Source organism: Thalassophryne amazonica, chromosome 17 (genome assembly GCF_902500255.1).
Source record: "Thalassophryne amazonica chromosome 17, fThaAma1.1, whole genome shotgun sequence".
Classification (NCBI taxonomy): Eukaryota; Metazoa; Chordata; class Actinopteri; order Batrachoidiformes; family Batrachoididae; genus Thalassophryne; species Thalassophryne amazonica.
In genome coordinates this window covers 2,705,434-2,727,164 of record NC_047119.1, presented here as the reverse complement: position 1 = coordinate 2,727,164, position 21,731 = coordinate 2,705,434, and the positions used below count along the sequence as shown (strand labels likewise).

At 41.4% G+C, this 21,731-nt stretch overlaps 2 protein-coding genes across 3 annotated transcripts in view; both read right to left on the bottom strand.

The window, feature by feature from the left end:
• Window positions 1-211: 211 nt before the first annotated feature.
• Window positions 212-13,791, bottom strand: tor4aa (torsin family 4, member Aa). Of its 2 annotated transcripts, XM_034192057.1 has the most exons (4): window positions 13,263-13,791; window positions 13,115-13,155; window positions 4,115-4,519; window positions 212-1,648 (listed from the first exon to the last, which is right to left on the bottom strand). In XM_034192057.1, exons 3-4 carry the CDS (start codon window positions 4,517-4,519, stop codon window positions 794-796), a joined length of 1,260 nt encoding a protein of 419 aa, XP_034047948.1. In that variant the 5' UTR covers window positions 13,115-13,155; window positions 13,263-13,791; the 3' UTR covers window positions 212-793. The 2 variants fall into 2 exon arrangements, with proteins under 2 accessions (XP_034047948.1, XP_034047947.1); XM_034192056.1 differs by having other exon boundaries at window positions 13,115-13,791.
• Window positions 13,792-19,130: 5,339 nt separating this feature from the next.
• Window positions 19,131-21,731, bottom strand: part of brap (BRCA1 associated protein) — a 46,663-nt gene continuing 44,062 nt past the window's right edge. The window contains 1 exon segment of the mRNA XM_034192055.1: window positions 19,131-20,299. Coding sequence (XP_034047946.1) covers window positions 20,079-20,299 — 221 coding nt within the window. The 3' untranslated portion in view covers window positions 19,131-20,078.

The following is a 21,731-nucleotide window of genomic DNA, read 5'->3' as shown; positions in this document are numbered from 1 at the left end:
CCCCTCCCTGAGCCTGGTTCTGCTGGAGGTTTCTTCCTGTTAAAAGGGAGTTTTTCCTTCCCACTGTAGCCAAGTGCTTGCTCACAGGGGGTCGTTTTGACCGTTGGGGTTTTACATCATTATTGTATAGCCTTGCCTTACAATATAAAGCGCCTTGGGGCAACTGTTTGTTGTGATTTGGCGCTATATAAAAAAAAAATTGATTGATTGATTGATCGCAACTGAATCATTTATTTGCAAGAACATTATCCACCTGTTCACCACATTTAAAGCTGCTCCTTACTTTGCGAGTTATCCTGTTAAAAACAGATAAACAGCTGAAAACATTCCCCGGTTGGGGAGGTTTTGACAGACTGGAGCTGAACATACAGCTCATGTCAGTGACACTTTAAGCTGAGCCAAACACAGTTACCTACATAAGATGGCGGCTCTGCTGATCATTTTCACCCTTAGCCATTCAAAAACGTGTCCAATCGAGTTGTTGTTTTATTTATTTTTTCCAAATAGCTGTATGCTAATGGCCCTTCTGTCTTGGTTTGCTGTGTTGGAACCTCAGTTGGAACCGTTTCAGCTGTAGAAACAAGTTCCGATGAATGCCAAGTTCTGTTTTCTTTCATTGATTGCTAAAGCTGAACCACCAGCTTGGCTCAAAACAAGAACACGTGAGAGAGATCACGTTTTTTTTTGGCTCCAAGCTGTGTTATTCAAGTTTTGTAACCTCAGGAGTTCCCGTGTAGAATTTCTTCACACATAAAGCATGTGGACCTTCCAAATGGAGACCACAGAGCAGGTTTCACAGCAGGTTAACTTTAGCCACGACTTGCTTACAGCCCGTCTTGGAATATTTGTGTCCTCCTACAGGGGGATAATATTCTATGTCCCCCGCTAGGCGCTCTATGTTGGAAGGATCGGGGTAGAAACCTTCTCGGCTCATTTCGTCCAGGAAACATTCCATCACATGACTCTTGTCCAGTAAGCCCAGAGGGAGCAGGACGGCCTCTGTCCACAGCGGGTGAAGTTTCTCCAGGCTTTTATGTAATATGGGCACGAGTTCTTTTATCAGGTTACTATGACCAGCTCCTGTAATCAACTGAGAAATACTCGAGGAGTTCTGCAGTATATGTTTGGTGATGTGGGCGTGACCCAGATTGCTCAGGAAGAGATAAATAACATTCAGGTATTCATTGGACCTTTGGGACAACATAAGCTCTCGCAGTGTATCCAGGATCTCATTGTGCATGTGCTCAGCCTCATCAAAGATGAACAGTGGGATCTTCTCCTCTTCTTCAGCTTGTTCCACTATTCTGGAGATCTGCTGAGACAGTTTGCTGGTGCACAGTGAGGTGTCAGCCTCCTGAGGACAGTGGTGCAGGACATAGTACTGCAGCACCATGGACTCCCCAACCACTGAGCGGAAGTGTCCCGCCAGAAGGCGTCCCAGGTGGCTCTTACCCACTCCACTGGGACCATGCAGGGACAACACTAGAGGCTTGCTGTGGACATAGGTGGACAGGTACTCCTTAAGTTGGGCTAGCAGGCCCTCTACTGCTCCCTGCTGGCCAAACACCTCCCTCTTGAGTGTTTTGTCCAACCCGTCCAGGTCATATCTGAGAACGTGGTCATCTAGGTTCTCTATGGCGTTGTAGACCTGGAGATAGAAGAGTCACACACAGTAAGAATGTGACCTTGGCAGCAACACAGTGATTAACAGGTTTTTAGCACCGCTTAAGGCGACTAAACACCTACGATCCATCCTCAGTGTACAATGGCTTACACAAAAACATATGATGACCATCCCAGGGTGGGAGCTATAGCCAGGTAGGGGTCAGTGACAAATTAGACAGGGGTCAAAATTTTAAAAAGCTCCAATCATACTGAAAAGTATATCACGTTTTTCATAGAGATTCCAAAAAGGTGTCGAACCACCTATGACTGAATGTTATAGACTTTTGGGGTTCAAACAGCAAAAACTGACAAATTGAATTTCAGTTTGCACAGGGGTCAAAAGTTCAATTTGCTCCAATTTTAGGAAAACATGATGCACATTACTGGTTGAACTAATGGAGTTTTACAAAGGAGCAGTATTATGGTTAATTATCACGTTAGGAGATAATGTGTGTCACAGAAGAACCCAATGGATGTCGATCTTGTTTGACCAATAATTTAGAGACCAAACATTCAACACAGTCAAAACGATTCCATTTATTAATCCTATTAGCTCAACCAATAGTTTGCATCACTTTCTAAATTCATGACCACTCCTGGAACAGATGTTGTTCTAAAATCTCAATGTACTCTGGATCGATGCTGCCATCACAAAGTGTAAATTACCTTTGCCAAGGGCACTGACACAACCCCACACCATACACACACCATGGGTTTTGGACATGTTGGTGATAACAGTCTGGATGGTCCTTTTTATCTTTGCTTAGAGCACACGGTGCCCATTTCCTTAAAAAAAAAACAAAAAAAAAAACGTCTAGAATACTGCTTCGTCTGACCACAATATGTTTCCACTGTGTGACGGTCCAACTGAGATGCCTCACAGCCCAGAGATGTTAGCAAAAGTTCTTATTTTGCACAGTAAACTTCTAAGTGCCATTTGTGAACATAACATTAATGTATAAAAGTATATTGAGATTTTAGAGTCACACAGGCTGCCTTCAAGGTGACGTCTTTTCCAAGGACGTCCATACATTTTTTAACGACAATGCAAAACCACATTCTGCACACATTACAAAGGCATGGCTGCAGAAGAAGATGATACGGATACTGGAGTGGCCTGCCTGCAGTCCTGATCTGTCCCCAACTGAGAGTGTGTGAAGAATTTTGGGGGAAAAAGCACAAACAACCACCCCTTACTGTTGTACACCTTGAGATGTGTTTGCAGAAAGAACAGGACAACATAACACCTGAAACCCTTCTTCACTGGTATCCTCAATGCCTAAATGTCTTCATTGTTATGAGAAAGAATGGCAATAATACAAAGTGGGAAATGCTTTGACATTCCAACTTTTTTTAGACTGTGTTACAGGCTGAATGTTTTTTTTGTTGTGTTTTACATTTTTCATACAGTCCCAACTTTTTCTGATTTGGGATTGTAAATCTACACAATGTCAATGGTTTAGTTCTGCAAGTGAGTTGAGGAAATGATGAAGCTCCCCATCATTTGGTTGTGTCCTCTTTAAGGTCAGGTCAGGTCAGGGAGCATGTGTGGATGGAGGCATCACACTACAAACTGCCCAACTGGTCCATTCACACCCCCTGATTTCACCCATCTACACGTATGTATCTCGGCCTTTTCCACGTACTGGGGATCCTCAACCCTGAAGCTCTTGCATGCTGGATTCATGCCAACACCCCCCCCCCCCCCCCCCCCCCCCCACACACACACACACAAAGACATACATGACCAAAAGGTCAGAGCTGACAGTGTAACATGCCTCCCTGAGTCTCCCTAAGTCACCGTCTGTTTGACACAAAGTCATTCTGGCGGCACAGAAGGGTCCAACGAGACTGAACACCAAAGACATCCAGCCTCTGCGTGTGGTCACTCGTCAGCAGAAGGTTAAACCGGGCAGCAGGACACTGAAGAGTGGGACCACTTCTGCTCACTAAGACTCCAACAGGAAGTTGACTTGGACCCAAAGACAAAGGCCTGGGACTCCGACGAGGGCGGTCGCATCTCTCTGCCCCTCCCTCCCTGCGGCAGGCCTCGTCTTCTCTCAAGCTTGCCTGGCAGCGCGACTTATAGTTGCAGCGGCCTTCACCCACTTTGCCTCCATTCGGATGATGGACTGCTTCAAGTTTAGTGCACATAAACAATGTCAAATGTATATGTGTTGTCTTTAATTTTGATGTGTGCCATTATTACGGTAAACAAGTAATAATTGTGGATTAATTGCTGTATCTTGTCTGAGGTAATTGGAGTGTAAACATAATTGCTCTTTTTTGGGATCAATAAAGTTGTCTGAAGTCTGAAGAAAGAGTTTGTTTGAGACACTGAAACAGAGCAGGTGTCGTGAGGTCGAACCCTGTGTCAGGACGGCCAACACGCTGCAGGTTTCATTCTAACTGATGACTGACAGCTGGCTGGTCTGGGGTCTGTGCCCACCTGCAGGAAGACGATGGCACACAGCAGATAGAGGCAGTATGTGGCCCTGCTGTGCTCCTTGGTGGGCGGGACCCTGCGGCCGCCTCCGTGAGGAAACAACACCCGCTTCTTCCTCCTCCTCTTTTTCCTCTGATGGCTGGAGGACGGCAGGGCGGAGTAGCCAGAAGGAGTCAGCCCTTCAAAGGTGAAGATCTTGGGGCTGATGCCGGAGGGAGCTCCTGTGGGGACTCTGGATCCTGCCAGCACCATCTCCTGGCGCAGCCTCTTCATGGCCCAGTACTTTTGTTTGATGCGGATGGCTGCGTGCAAAGTGGAGAAAGCGGAGCCGGTGGGAGGAGGACGCTCGCTCTGGTTTGTGTCTCCCTCCGTCTGAGACGAGGAGGTGCTGCTGTCCTGATCGCTCATCTGCAAACACACAAACATACACACAGGTTCATGTTGATTTGAGTCATTCCTAAGAGGTCAGGTCAGGTCAGGCTCCGCCCTCGTGGTTTCGTGCTGGGTTGATTGTTTGAAGAATTTCTGGCGTGTCGATCTTACAATAAACACAAGACAGTAAGGAACGAGAGTCAAACTAATCACACTAACAACACACCCAATCAGTGTGTCACAGCCACAGGCAGAGCCACGGGGGGGTGGGGGGGGTAACAGCAGAAATGACTCCATTTCTTATTTTACACCAAATTAATCAACTGCTTCATAGAATTATGTTTCAAAAGGCTCACAATGCAAAATCAATTACATCAGAAAGTGATTCATTCTTTCGACTCTCCCACAAATAAATGAAACACTTGCTTTCTAAAATTATGTTTCAAAGGCTCAAATTGCTCAATTGATTGCTTCATAAAATGATTTAATCTTCAAATCTATTGGAAAACTAAATGAAATAACCACACCATAAAATGATTCCCATTTCAAAACAAAACCACTGCTTCAGAAAAAAAAAAAAAAAAAACCCACTTGTGGCTGCTTAATAAAGATTTGAGCACCACTGTGTAAAGTCCAAGTTCTGCACTGAACTGTGGATCCAGCGTGTTTCAGTGACATGAACACACACACACACACACACACACACACACACACACACACACACACACACACACACACACACACACACACACACACAGAGGCTATTCAAATATATTGTATAGTTAATATTGTACATATTGCAGTATTTCATACTGCAAAACAGCCGTCATTTTTCAGGAATCATTCCGTGCACTTACTGTTCTGTCATGATTACTGCAAAACTATAATTCTGTCTTTTGCTGAAATAACGTAAGGTATCTGTCAGGTTTGTTCTCGGCTAGACATACAAGAAAAGAGCCAGACAGAGAGCCAACATGTCTTTAGTAAGCTTTGCAAAGGAGAGACACACAGAGCCTGACAGCCTCATGCAGTTCTCTGACTGTGACCTCCTGGCGGGCTCTTTTATTAAGGAAAACAAAAGATGAGTGAGTTGAGTCCATTTGTGCAGATACATTTGTAATCAACTGAATCATTCATGTGTCATGTGTAGATATGTTTGCAAACAACTGAATCATCCCGATCTTGTACAGAGTGACAACTGAATCATTCCTGATTTTGTACAGAGTGAGTCATTTTGCTGAAGCTTGCTAAAAACTATAAACAGGCTGCAGCTGTGAATATCTAAAAGAAAAGTTTGCAGATTTTTAACATACAGAAAGAACAGTTTGCAAATGAGCAGATGTTAATAGATGATAATAACCGATAAACATGTTTTTGACCGTATAATTTATCTAACAGTATCAATTAACAGTCGGCACGAGTTACGTGTCATCACTTGCACAGGCGTTCTCCGATATCAGGTCTGGGAACGTTTGCTGGAGCTGCATCCTTCTTGCACATCCACCAGACTGGAAGTCTGTGGAGATTCCCAGCTATCCAGGTCATGGTATCCTTGCAGGATGAGTCAGGTGAACTGGCCTGGATACAAAAATCTATCCAGGACTCAGGGTGGAGACATGAACATCACCACCGTGCCAATAAGTGAGCATTTCTGCAAGTTTGACACTTTCACCACATACAGATTCACTTCTGACAGCTGAGCTCAGGAAGTCATTAAAAATCAGAAACCCAGACATTCCGACTCATCCTTCAGCTTCTCAGGTGCTCCAATCAGGATGTGCATTGATTCCATAAAGTTCACAGCATCACCTGCAAACTCAGGGTCAGTAAATCTTTCCTTGCTGACAAACATACCTAGACCATCGGACTCTACAACTACACTGTACTTTTCGGAGAACAAGTCACACTGGTTGTACAAGTCTTCAACTCTTTAATTTGGGGATTTTGTGTATTGCTGTAGTGTACTTTTATTATTAGCATTTATTCTTTTATTACTGGAGTTTATTTTGTTCAGTGTTTTGATTCCTGGTGAAGCCCTATATCAACAGTTATAATTATTAATAATGAAGACATGATTTTTCAGTATATAAACACATCTATCCATCCATTTTCAATACCCGACTACTCCAGTAAGGGTCAGTGCACAGTGGCCTCCAAACATATTCAGCCCCTTCGTACTTCACACTTTGTTTATGGCATTTCAGATACAAAAAGTAAATCAGGCTTCTCAATATAAACACTTCTAAAATTATCTTCCTTAAACTCAAACTCAAAGCAAATCTCTAGAACCTGATATAAATGAATAAAAAATATAAAAGCCAAGATGATGGGTTGCATAAGTAGTGGAACGCTTTTGTATAATACCTGTAAATAATCAGTTTTCTTCAGACAAGTCAGGGGATGGATACATAAACATTTCCAAGTTACTGAATGTGTCTTGGACTTTATTTACATCAATTATGAAGAAATACAAACAGTATGACACTCTGTGGTAAATCTGTGTGGAGTAGACAGTTCTCAAAAACTGAAGGAGAAGAGTGAGGAAAGCCACCAAGACACCCAGACAACCCAGAAGTTGTTACAGGCTTCTCTGACAGTGATTGGAGAAATTGTGCATGTTTTGCATTTTGTATCTCCAGTTATAAAGCTTCATGATGAAATAGTACAGAGGAGGATTTTATTAAAAAGAAGACCTGAAAGTTCAGCTACAATTTGCCAGAAGGTACATCTGAGATGCAAACCTGCATTTAATGATTTGGTGAAAGAAAATCCTTCCCTAAAGCATCAAGGGGCCCGATGCCTTTGGAGAATAAGTCCCACAGAATATAGCAGGATCCTCCAAACTAAAGAAGTCTGGGCTCTGGAGCTCCAGTTACAGGGTCCAACTTCAGAAACCTCATGGATCAAAGTTCACATCAGTTTTGATGAGGAAACACATTTTAATATTACAGGGTGATTTATCGGTGGTCCAAATCCAGGTTTCTTGAGCACCGGAGACCAGAGACAACATTTTTCTCTTGAGACACAGCCGAGTGAAACTGTCAAATGTGTGAAAATATGGAGAAGAAGCAGTAAACAACAGCGGTGTGTTTGTGAAATCGATGTAGTCACTTCCTCTTCCTGTGGCCGGGCTGATCAAACATGCCAAAAAAAGATCACCCGCTCACAAACAGTGATGACGAAACGTGACGGATGATGTTTATTATTTATGGTGACTCAAAAGGACGAAACACAAAAAACTGACTGAAGCCAAACAGCTGCTCTTCAGAACCGGAAACCCGAACAATGAGCTTAAGAACATTTTGCCCTGGTCCCCCCCGTTTACTGAATCCATTTTGGGTTTTTCTTGTTTTCAATTTCTGCACATAAAAAACGATGACTGACTGTGAGCTCCTGTTGTGATTATTTTAAATGACACTTATCATTATACTAGCATGAAAAGAAGCAAACAGGGCCGAGGAACGAGAGAAAAACACTTTTTATATGTCACTGTTACAATTCAATCAATCAATCAATTTTTTTTATATAGCGCCAAATCACAACAAACAGTTGCCCCAAGGCGCTTTATATTGTAAGGCAAGGCCATACAATAATTATGTAAAACCCCAACGGTCAAAACGACCCCCTGTGAGCAAGCACTTGGCTACAGTGGGAAGGAAAAACTCCCTTTTAACAGGAAGAAACCTCCAGCAGAACCAGGCTCAGGGAGGGGCAGTCTTCTGCTGGGACTGGTTGGGGCTGAGGGAGAGAACCAGGAAAAAGACATGCTGTGGAGGGGAGCAGAGATCGATCACTAATGATTAAATGCAGAGTGGTGCATACAGAGCAAAAAGAGAAAGAAACACTCAGTGCATCATGGGAACCCCCCAGCAGTCTAAGTCTATAGCAGCATAACTAAGGGATGGTTCAAGGTCACCTGATCCAGCCCTAACTATAAGCTTTAGCAAAAAGGAAAGTTTTAAGCCTAATCTTAAAAGTAGAGAGGGTGTCTGTCTCCCTGATCTGAATTGGGAGCTGGTTCCACAGGAGAGGAGCCTGAAAGCTGAAGGCTCTGCCTCCCATTCTACTCTTACAAACCCTAGGAACTACAAGTAAGCCTGCAGTCTGAGAGCGAAGCGCTCTATTGGGGTGATATGGTACTACGAGGTCCCTAAGATAAGATGGGACCTGATTATTCAAAACCTTATAAGTAAGAAGAAGAATTTTAAATTCTATTCTAGAATTAACAGGAAGCCAATGAAGAGAGGCCAATATGGGTGAGATATGCTCTCTCCTTCTAGTCCCTGTCAGTACTCTAGCTGCAGCATTTTGAATTAACTGAAGGCTTTTTAGGGAACTTTTAGGACAACCTGATAATAATGAATTACAATAGTCCAGCCTAGAGGAAATAAATGCATGAATTAGTTTTTCAGCATCACTCTGAGACAAGACCTTTCTGATTTTAGAGATATTGCGTAAATGCAAAAAAGCAGTCCTACATATTTGTTTAATATGCGCTTTGAATGACATATCCTGATCAAAAATGACTCCAAGATTTCTCACAGTATTACTAGAGGTCAGGGTAATGCCATCCAGAGTAAGGATCTGGTTAGACACCATGTTTCTAAGATTTGTGGGGCCAAGTACAATAACTTCAGTTTTATCTGAGTTTAAAAGCAGGAAATTAGGTCATCCATGTCTTTATGTCTGTAAGACAATCCTGCAGTTTAGCTAATTGGTGTGTGTCCTCTGGCTTCATGGATAGATAAAGCTGGGTATCATCTGCATAACAATGAAAATTTAAGCAATACCGTCTAATAATACTGCCTAAGGGAAGCATGTATAAAGTGAATAAAATTGGTCCTAGCACAGAACCTTGTGGAACTCCATAATTAACTTTAGTCTGTGAAGAAGATTCCCCATTTACATGAACAAATTGTAATCTATTAGATAAATATGATTCAAACCACTGCAGCACAGTGCCTTTAATACCTATGACATGCTCTAATCTCTGTAATAAAATTTTATGGTCAACAGTATCAAAAGCAGCACTGAGGTCTAACAGGACAAGCACAGAGATGAGTCCACTGTCCGAGGCCATAAGAAGATCATTTGTAACCTTCACTAATGCTGTTTCTGTACTATGATGAATTCTAAAACCTGACTGAAACTCTTCAAATAGACCATTCCTCTGCAGATGATCAGTTAGCTGTTTTACAACTACCCTTTCAAGAATTTTTGAGAGAAAAGGAAGGTTGGAGATTGGCCTATAATTAGCTAAGATAGCTGGGTCAAGTGATGGCTTTTTAAGTAATGGTTTAATTACTGCCACCAATTCTAAAACACTGCGCAAAAGTCTTAGGCACGCCCCCAAACCCTCAACAATAATTAGCATAAAACTACTTCCACTTGAAAGCACATACAAAATAAATAAATAAATAATGCTGATAAAATAAAATAATAAAAATAAATCATGTTGATCAAGTTATTGCTGCCTGATTATTATTGTGGTTTGTGGAAATCATGCACTTAGGCTGTAAACCTACAAAATAATCAGGTGTCTAATACAAATGAAACATACAATATTTTTCATATGTGACTGAACATTTTATAGTTGGGCTCAGAAGAAACTTACATGTTTGATGAGACTCATGGTGGCCAAAAGCATAAACACAGCTGTTTGACAATCAATGGTGAAAAACAGTTTTTGTGTTATCATTCATACACTCTGAAAAATGGCTAAAAACATAAAAATTTTGCCTGGGTATGTAAATTTTTGAGCACAATTTTATATGTTTTAAATTTGGTTTTGGTCAACGCAACAATATAGACACAAATATTTAAACAAGTCCAAGTCCTTTACTTTAGCTGTATGCTGAAGACATTTGGGTTTCAGGTCAGAAGCTGAAAACGGGTTAGAATGTCCTTTTTTATGATCTCTATATGTGTTAAACAACATAGAATATTCAGCACAGCCACACGTTTCGTGTCACAATCCTCCATTTATGGGTGAGCGGAAATTTTGTAACATATAACTGACCGATGATGCAACTTTGCAAAACCTTGTAACTGAATGACCCAAGCAGAGGGTCGCTCTCCGAGTCTGGTCTGCTTGAAGTTTCTTCCTCAATATTATCAGAGGGAATTTTTTCTTCCCACTGTCTTCTGTGTTCTTGCTCTGGGGGTTGGTGAGGTTAGACCTTACTGTGTGAAGCACCTTGAGGCAACTCTGTTGTGATTTGGCGCTATATAAATGAAATAAATTGAATTGAATTGAATAAATAAATAAATTGAATTGAAAAGTGTGTCCTGTCAAACTTTTAATAGCTCTGAATGAGTCGTCTCAGTTTTAGAGTTCAAGTGTTTAAAAAGGAAAAGTCAACATGAAGAATCAAAGTTTGTGGGAGAAAAGCCACATGTTCTGAAGCTGAGGAGTTAAATCACACAGAGGCAGCCAACGACACCATGTGGTATGTCACCATGAGAACGTGTGAACACGAGTGCTCTGAGCATGAATGAGTCCACCAAGGAAGATAACAACTGCTGACTGAAACAATGTGAGAGCTGTGAAGAAACCCTCAAAACAAGTCTATGACATCCACAACAACAACCTGCACATGGACGAGACGCCAGTCCAACCCGGGACACTTCACCAGCCACGGCTGGTCCCCATTTACAGCAGGCTGGACCAAGACGACTGGGAATCCAACCCAGGTCCACATGTTGGTACCTCATCATCTTAACACACGGAGCTCCACCTTCTGTGTGTTGGGAAGGACTGAATGTATCCCAACCTGCTGTCCAAAGAGGAGCTCAGGATCAGAAATACAGACGCCACAGTGCAAGATTCAACCCACTGAGCGTCAGAGCAATATGTACTCATGATCCAGAAATATACAAGATCATCAAGGAAACACGGTGCAAGGCTGCTTCTGGAACTCTTTACTGATGATGTAACTCCTGATGGCATCAGCACAATCAATTCAGAAATCTCCAGGAACCTTCAGTCTGCAAAATGACAGATGCCTCCAAAATAAGGAACTTCACTGCACAGCAACACAGCGATGCAAAACACACCACCAACTCCACAAAAGAGGAACCAGCTGAGTCAGTTTACAAACCTTACAACCCAAAGAATATCACACACACACACACACTACTGGAAAAGAATGAGACAAGAAAAAAAAATAAGGATTTGGTGACCAAATATTCTCTTTTATCACATCTGTTCCAGTATTTTTGCTCACCCAAAACTTAGGCAATCTAAATCAAAAGGCGCTGTTAGATAAAAGCAGACTTTCTAATCTATTCTTTATATTCATCTTTTGATCTCAAAGCAAAAAATCTTTTGTGTTCAGGAAAAACAAAGGAATTGGCCTTGTTGTCGAGGAGGCTGATCCACGTAAACGATCAGCCAGACGTCTCTTGGCTTATAGATTTGTGTCCGTCATCATCTCGCTGTCATTTTCCCATCAACTGTTCCATTCAAATAAAAAGAGAACTTCAATTCACACAGCAAGTAGAATCCATTCAGGAAGCTGCAGCAAGTCCGCGGCTGCCTGATAAGAATTTTCTCTGGAAAGAGACGAGGTCACACCTTCACTGCTGCACTTTCAAATTCCTGACATTCTTTCAGCTTGGGCACAGGGAATTAGTGCTCTTTGGCCAGATGCAAAAAGAGGAACTACTGGTCACACCCACAAGAGGTCAGAGGTCAGGTCAAAGGAAAGAACCGCCACACATTTTACAGCCGGTTCTAACGCCGAGACGACGACTGAGTCCAACGTGGTGTTTGACCTCACAAAGTAAAAAAAAAAAACTAAACAAAACCCTGTTTTAATCTGTCCTGAAAAGGGTCGGCTGTATGCACTTACAGACAGGTCCACAAGTATTTGGACAGTGGCAATTTCCTCGTTTTGCACATTTGCCGCCACAATGGAGTTGAAATTTAACCAGATGTGTTGGAGTAGGCAGTCCTGAAAAACTGAGTGACTGAGCGAGAAGGAAGGAGACTCATGAGGGAAGCCACCAAGACTTTGGCTGTGACTGAAGAAACTCAGCATTGTGCATTTTTTTACAGCTTCATGGTGGAGCAGAACAGAGCAAGATTGATTGATTGATTTTTTTTATTTTGTTAAGATAACAGATCACGCCTCAGCTTGAACATCCCATGTGCCTTCTGGCACTCTGCTGTTGAAATTTCACATCTCGTCTGTGCCACATCAAACTGTGTTAACTGCTGATGCAGCAGACAAAAGCTGCACGACGTAGAGTTTCTCATCTCTGAGTCCTCCAGGTGTGTCTGGGTGTTTTGTTGGCCTTCCTCACTTGTCCTTTTCTCCACACTGACTGACTTTCTGCACACGGATGTAAATAATGTCCAAGACACATTCAGTGACTTCAACATGTTCATGTATTCATCTCCTGACTTGTCCACAGAAAGCTGGCTGTCAAAATATTCATGTGTATTAGTAATCGATTATACTCGTATTTAGTTTGTACATTTACTTATGGAATTTGAAAATGAAGGTACTACACATAAAGAATGGCATCATTCTTAAATGGTTAATGTCAAATTTTGGTTTAGACATCTTGATTTAAAGCTGACAGTCTACACTGGGCCTGACTGTGAAACGTGAAACCATCACTCACCCCGTCTGCTGTCGGCGGCGTTCAACAGTCGGCTACAAAAACTGCAAAGCACAAAACAGTTACTTTCTGGAAGTCGCCTTGTTCACAGACACTGAAACAATGCTGCAAAGCAACATGGAAGGAAACGAGACAAAATCAGTGTGACAACCTTAAAGATCTTTCCAGAACAAACAGCCTGCGCAGGTTTAGTCCATAGTTCCATAGACAAAAAAACAGCACAACTTGAAGCCAGGAAGCCTCCTATCAGTCTGTCAGATCCTGTTCTCACTGCGGCCCCTCCTCTTTCACTCTGTCACTCCCCGATCCAGTTTCTGCTGCTTTGTTCACTATGTGAGACTTTTCAGCACAACTCTGCTGATTTAACTCAGCCAGCAAACGTCTCAGCAACTCCCACAGTCACACCAAATAGACACCTTTCAAGGAGTTCTTAAAAACAAACAAAAAGTGTTTGTCTAGTTTTTAGATGATTTACATTTTTGTTCCCTTCAAAGTGAAACATTTTTTATAGTTTTGCACAAAGGAACCAGAACTACTTCTCTTTAAAACTGTGATTTGATCATTCATAATAATAAAGTATTAATTTTCCAGCACTGCACAAACTTGACGTGCAACTGTGATCAACACCACTGTAGTTTATTCTGCCCTCCACACGTCAACACATTTTGAAGATGCTACACAAATAATTTAGGATTAATTATAGCTCGTGTAAGTTCCTCAATCTGATTATTACTGTGATGGTAAGAACATTTTACAATAAAACTGTGTGTAAATGTTTTCGACCAATATGACATACCCCACCCGCCCCCAAAATCAAAAGCCACTAAATATCTCGTGTTTCCACTGTTTTTTGTGATTTTTTTTTTAAATAGGTAATCAATCAATCAATCAATCAATTTTTTTTTATATAGCGCCAAATCACAACAAACAGTTGCCCCAAGGCGCTTTATATTGTAAGGCAAGGCCATACAATAATTATGTAAAACCCCAACGGTCAAAACGACCCCCTGTGAGCAAGCACTTGGCTACAGTGGGAAGGAAAAACTCCCTTTTAACAGGAAGAAACCTCCAGCAGAACCAGGCTCAGGGAGGGGCAGTCTTCTGCTGGGACTGGTTGGGGCTGAGGGAGAGAACCAGGAAAAAGACATGCTGTGGAGGGGAGCAGAGATCGATCACTAATGATTAAATGCAGAGTGGTGCATACAGAGCAAAAAGAGAAAGAAACAGTGCATCATGGGAAACCCCCAGCAGTCTACGTCTATAGCAGCATAACTAAGGGATGGTTTAGGGTCACCTGATCCAGCCCTAACTATAAGCTTTAGCAAAAAGGAAAGTTTTAAGCCTAATCTTAAAAGTAGAGAGGGTGTCTGTCTCCCTGATCTGAATTGGGAGCTGGTTCCACAGGAGAGGAGCCTGAAAGCTGAAGGCTCTGCCTCCCATTCTACTCTTACAAACCCTAGGAACTACAAGTAAGCCTGCAGTCTGAGAGCGAAGAGCTCTATTGGGGTGATATGGTACTACGAGGTCCCCAAGATAAGATGGGACCTGATTATTCAAAACCTTATAAGTAAGAAGAAGAATTTTAAATTCTATTCTAGAATTAACAGGAAGCCAATGAAGAGAGGCCAATATGGGTGAGATATGCTCTCTCCTGCTAGTCCCCGTCAGTACTCTAGCTGCAGCATTTTGAATTAACTGAAGGCTTTTTAGGGAACTTTTAGGACAACCTGATAATAATGAATTACAATAGTCCAGCCTAGAGGAAATAAATGCATGAATTAGTTTTTCAGCATCACTCTGAGACAAGACCTTTCTGATTTTAGAGATATTGCGTAAATGCAAAAAAGCAGTCCTACATATTTGTTTAATATGCGCTTTGAATGACATATCCTGATCAAAAATGACTCCAAGATTTCTCACAGTATTACTAGAGGTCAGGGTAATGCCATCCAGAGTAAGGATCTGGTTAGACACCATGTTTCTAAGATTTGTGGGGCCAAGTACAATAACTTCAGTTTTATCTGAGTTTAAAAGCAGGAAATTAGAGGTCATCCATGTCTTTATGTCTGTAAGACAATCCTGCAGTTTAGCTAATTGGTGTGTGTCCTCTGGCTTCATGGATAGATAAAGCTGGGTATCATCTGCATAACAATGAAAATTTAAGCAATATATATGTATGCATGCATGTATAAAGTGAATAAAATTGGTCCTAGCACAGAACCTTGTGGAACTCCATAATTAACTTTAGTCTGTGAAGAAGATTCCCCATTTACATGAACAAATTGTAATCTATTAGACAAATATGATTCAAACCACCGCAGCACAGTGCCTTTAATACCTATGGCATGCTCTAATCTCTGTAATAAAATTTTATGGTCAACAGTATCAAAAGCAGCACTGAGGTCTAACAGAACAAGCACAGAGATGAGTCCACTGTCCGAGGCCATAAGAAGATCATTTGTAACCTTCACTAATGCTGTTTCTGTACTATGATGAATTCTAAAACCTGACTGAAACTCTTCAAATAGACCATTCCTCTGCAGATGATGTTAGCTGTTTTACAACTACCCTTTCAAGAATTTTTGAGAGAAAAGGAAGGTTGGAGATTGGCCTATAATTAGCTAAGATAGCTGGGTCAAGTGATGGCTTTTTAAGTAATGGTTTAATTACTGCCACCTTAAAAGCCTGTGGTACATAGTCAACTAACAAAGATAGATTGATCATATTAAGATCAAAGCATTAAATAATGGTAGGGCTTCCTTGAGCAGCCTGGTAGGAATGGGGTCTAATAAACATGTTGATGGTTTGGATGAAGTAACTAATGAAAATAACTCAGACAGAACAATCGGAGAGAAAGAGTCTAACCAAATACCGGCATCACTGAAAACAGCCAAAGATAACGATACGTCTTTGGGATGGTTATGAGTAATTTTTTCTCTAATAGTTAAAATTTTGTTAGCAAAGAAAGTCATGAAGTCATTACTAGTTAAAGTTAATGGAATACTCAGCTCAATAGAGCTCTGACTCTTTGTCAGCCTGGCTACAGTGCTGAAAAGAAACCTGGGGTTGTTCTTATTTTCTTCAATTAGTGATGAGTAGAAAGATGTCCTAGCTTTACGGAGGGCTTTTTTATAATCCTTGACATTTGTAGGAAAATCTTACAATTACTCATTTCAGCAACTGACATGATGTTGTTATGCACTGTGCAGGTTTATTTTTTTAATTTTTTTTTTTAAATGATTTGACTTGACGACTTTTTAAATAACTGGGGGAAAAGACTCAATTTAAATGATTTTCTTTTGATCCGTGAATGAACCGGGGGGGGGGGGCTCTTTAAATCAATGTCATTTTGTGAATTATAGAGAAAAAAAAAAAACCACACAAACCTGAAATACTTTAACACAAAGAAAACACATCCTTTAAATAAAATATAAAGTTCAAAAGATGACAGTAAGTTTAAGAAAATGATGAAGCTTTACAACATGTGTACATGTACATTTGCACACCAACAGAAAACTGTGCTGCAGATATTTGCATACAGCATCATTTGCCTCAGACTAAAAACAGGCTGTAAAAGCAGAGCTCGCTGAATATTGTCCCCAACACAGACTATTTTTACACCGACAGTGTCAAAATAAAGGCCAACACCACCACATTCAGTGAAGCTCACTGCCCCGTCATTTACAGGTTTCACCAAAGTCACTCAGCTCAATGAAGCCCTCTCACAAAACACACACATCTCCAGCCTTAAGAATTAAACATCTTTATGCCCCATGATGACCTTACATCCGGCTCTGTACACAATTTACTTTCTGTATGCTGCTGTGAGTAAACTGTTACTCTGCAGCAGGATGAAATTAGCCATCGCTGAGCTCAGTGTCCTCATGACAGAAGCAGGTTGTAAAAGTCAGTCAGGTTTCATCAGACGTGTTGAAGCTCAACTCTGAACCGGAGAACTGGAACAGGACTTTCAGGGACAGACAACCTGTTCACTCTCATGACATTTGCATGGAGCGTGTTACTCCGTCACATGTCTTTAGTTCACAAAGTCAACAATCATAAAAACAATAAACTGAAGAGCATCAGGTTCAGAACTAGTAAAGCTACAAATCTGCTGTTGCAAAGGTCAGTGTAGAAAAACACAAGCTTCAGCAGTTTTCCCGACTTGTTCTCATGTCATCGTCTCTGTCCAGAACCTTTTGGTTTGAACAAGTCCAAAACAGATATTTGATACAGATTAAAAACATGGGTATAGTTTCTACACCAAAATTCTTTTTTGAGGCCAATCGTATCCATCTAAAGCTTTTCATGCGACTTGTGACAACTTAAAATAGTGAAAAGACAAGAAACCAATCACCTGAAAGAAGAGTGTGCTTGGACTCCTCAAACATCAAGTTTTTTCCCCTCCATTTCACAAAATTTACAGTTCCAGTGTTTACAAAATGGCCATACAGGACATGTAGGGGTAAGAAATAACATATAGTAGTGTTCAGAATAATAGTAGTGCTATGTGACTAAAAAGATTAATCCAGGTTTTGAGTATATTTCTTATTGTTACATGGGAAACAAGGTACCAGTAGATTCAGTAGATTCTCACAAATCCAACAAGACCAAGCATTCATGATATGCACACTCTTAAGGCTATGAAATTGGGCTATTAGTAAAAAGTAGAAAAGGGGGTGTTCACAATAATAGTAGCATCTGCTGTTGATGCTACAAACTCAAAACTATTATGTTCAAACTGCTTTTTTATCAATCCTGTGAATCACTAAACTAGTATTTAGTTGTATAACCACAGTTTTTCATGATTTCTTCACATCTGCAAGGCATGGAGTCAACCAACTAGTGGCACCTTTCAGCTGTTATTCCACTCCAAGATTCTTTAACAACATTCCACAATTCATTCACATTTTTTGGTTTTGCTTCAGAAACAGTTTTGATGTCACCCCACAAGTTCTCAATTGGATTTAGGTCTGGGGATTTGGCAGGCCACTCCAAAACATTAATTTTGTTGGTTTGGAACCAGGATTTTGCTGGTTTACTAGTGTGCTTGGGGTCATTGTCTTGTTGAAACACCCATTTCAAGGGCATGTCCTCTTCAGCATAAGGCAACATGACCTCTTCAAGTATTTTGACATATCCAAACTGATCCATGATACCTGGTATGTGATATATAGGCCCAACACCATAGGAGAAACATGCCCATATCATGATGCTTGCACCACCATGCTTCACTGTCTTCACTGTGAACTGTGGCTTGAATTCAGAGTTTGGGGGTCGTCTCACAAACTGTCTGCGGCCCTTGGACCCAAAAAGAACAATTTTACTCTCATCGGTCCACAAAATATTCCTCCATTTCTCTTTAGGCCAGTTGATGTGTTCTTTGGCAAATTGTAACCTCTTCTGTACATGTCTTTTATTTAACAGAGGGACTTTGCGGGGGATTATTGCAAATAAATTAGCTTCACACAGGCGTCTTCTAACTGTCACAGCACTTACAGGTAACTCCAGACTGTCTTTGATCATCCTGGAGCTGATCAATGGGTGAGCCTTTGCCATTCTGATGGTTGTTTTCCATTTTCTTCCATGCGTGTTTTTTTTTTTTTGTCCATTTTAAAGCATTAGAGATCATTGTAGATGAACAGCCTATAATTTTTTGCACCTGCGTATACGTTTTCCCCTCTCCAATCAACTTTTTAATGAAACTACGCTGTTCTTCTGAACAATGTCACAATGTCACAAGGTGCCACAAGTTGGTTGACTCCATGCCTCGCAGATGTGAGGAAATCATGAAAAACTGTGGTTATACAACTAAATACTAGTTTAGTGATTCACAGGATTGCTAAAAAAGCAGGTTGAACATAATAGTTTTGAGTTTGTAGCATCAACAGCAGATGCTACTATTATTGTGAACACCCCCTTTTCTACTTTTTTTTTTAACTAATAGCCCAATTTCATAGCCTTAAGAGTGTGCATATCATGAATGCTTGGTCTTGTTGGATTTGTGAGAATCTACTGAATCTACTGGTACCTTGTTTCCCATGTAACAATAAGAAATATACTCAAAACCTGGATTAATCTTTTAGTCACATAGCACTACTATTATTCTGAACACTACTGTACGTTAAAGACGGCAACATCCCAAAACGCTTCTCAAGTTATCACATAAAACCAAGAAGTAGTAAGATGTCTGGAGACCCCGAGGCCTTTTGGTGCAGCTGCTCATCACCAGATTCCACAGCAAGAGTTTATGACTCTGTGTGCATGGGACGCCAATCCATCACAGGTTAGCTCCCCAGTCAAGGCTGGTACCCATTTACAGTTGGATGGCCAAAGACAAAGCACATAAAAAGTGTTTTGTCAAAGGAGACACACGGTCAAACAAACTCCTGATCCTACTGAATCGCCTGCTCTGCACAAAAAACCAACACCACCAATTTACCATCCACCTCTAAGCAGCTTTGCTTCATCATCCTGACTCAACTTCAGTGCAAATATCAGAAATCTGAAGCATTTATTTGGAGCAAACAAAACTCTAGCCTAAAGCAACTTAAACAAATACAACTCAGTCCTGATTTTCCTTCATACAAAGTTAACTTGACCAAAAAAAACAAAAAACAAAATACTACTAGATAATTACACTGTGTGTAACAAGAGAAAACTAAAGAACCAAAATAAGTTCTTGTTTAAAATAATACAATCCATGAGCAAACTAGACCTTATTTTTAGATATGGAAACAGAATATATGTACATTGCACAAATAAATATATTTGGGAGTCACAAAGGTCACTGTGGCTAAAGCACTCCGGCACATTTATTCTTGCACAGGCAGGTACCGTTTGTTCCTTATGAAGCTCCGTATCTACTGTGATTTAATTCCAGTCTGCATTTCTGAATCATTTCAGATTCAACTTTCACAGGCTCGACTGAGCTCAGTGACACGCACGCGACGGCCTTCTTTTCACACTACTTCCTCTTCCTGAGACGTCCCCTCCTGCCCCGGACACAAGACGGGCCTGCTCCCGCGCTGTCATCGTCGGCGCCCGCGGCGATGTTGATCTGTCCCTCCTGGATCTCAGTGCGAGCCTCTGGGGGCAGGTGCTCGATCTGCTGCTGGGCCTCCAGATAAAACATCACATCTCTCAGCTGCTCCTGCAGCTCTGTTATGAGCACGTCCTTACGCTCGCCTGTGAAGAGACCAGAGAGCACGCCGACATGTTTAGGATGGGGGGGAGAGAACACATAGTACAACTTCTAAAAAAAAAAACAGTGCTGGTAAAGTTATCAGCGATCAGTCAGCATCTGCTGTGGAGAAGCAGCAGACACATACAGACGAGCTCTGTGCGCTCCACATGACAGGGACGTTATTCTTCCTCTGCTTGCTTTGTGTGTTGTTACAGGGATTACAAAAGAAAAAAAAAAGTGGTTTGGGAGGTGTCATGGTGACAAAGTCGCACTATATTCTACAGTATGACACACAAACACAAATTATGTCCCTTTAAAGAAGACAGACCAGAATTATTTTCCTTCATGCACATCTTAAATGGTAAATGGACTGCATTTATATACCGCTTTTCCATCTGCATCAGACACTCAAAGCGCTTTACAATAATGCCTCACATTCACCCTGAATGTCAGGCTGCTGCCACACAAGGCGTTCACTACACACCAGGAGCAACTAGGGGATTAAGGACCTTGCCCAAGGGTCCTTAGTGATTTTCCAGTCAGGCTGGGATTTGAACAGAGGATCCTCTGGTCTCAAGCCCAACACTTAACCACTAGACCATCACCTCCCCTCTTTTTATAGTTTGCCATCATTATGTGACAAATCCACCAAAGAATGCACAGGTGGACAAACAGGATGATTCCTGTAAACCCTCCAATTTTTTGTTTGTGGGGGGATACTGATATCGCAGAAAGACAACAAATACAGTATAATTTGTCAGCAAGAAAAACAGAAGAAATACTAAGGTGATCTCTGGCCACTAGACCTTAGCTTCACTAAAAGACCCAGAATTTAGATCAAGTTGAGGCCGCGGCACGCTCCGTTTACTAACTAAATGAATTAAAAGAGGTAAGAAGCATAGTAACATACTATACCGCTAGCCATACGAAAGGGAAAATAGTACGTTTTAAGTCTGGACTTGAAAGTCTCCACAGAATCTGACTGTTTTATTGATGCAGGGAGATCATTCCACAAACAGGGGCACGATAAGAGAAAGCTCTGTGACCAAAGACTTCTTATTCACCCTAGGGACACAAAGTAGTCCTGCATCCTGAGAACGCAAAGCCCAGGCCGGTACGTAAGGACAGGAAGCCAGTGAAGAGACGCCAAAATGGGTGTAATGTGGTCGAACTTTCTTTCAGAGAGCCCTAATGCTGGACTGTGGTAAACCAGAAAAATAGAACATTGCAGTAGTCCATCTAGAAGAGATAAATGCATGGATCCGGGGTCTCAGCATCAGCCACAGAGAGGATGGGACGAATCTTCGCTATATTCACAGGTGGAAGAAAGCAGTCCTAGTAATATTTCTAATGTGGATGTCAAAGGACAACGAAGGATCAAAAATTACCCCAAGGTTCCTCACTTTGTCAGTATGATGTATGCACACGAGCCTA

Bases quoted from the DNA above. Each gene is read 5' to 3' on its own strand.
- tor4aa (XM_034192056.1), bottom strand. From the start codon at position 4,519: ATGAGCGATCAGGACAGCAGCACCTCCTCGTCTCAGACGGAGGGAGAC. The intron at 1,649-4,114 runs GTGGGCACAGAC...TTCTATCTCCAG, and splicing joins GTGCCATCGTCTTCCTGCAG to GTCTACAACGCCATAGAGAA.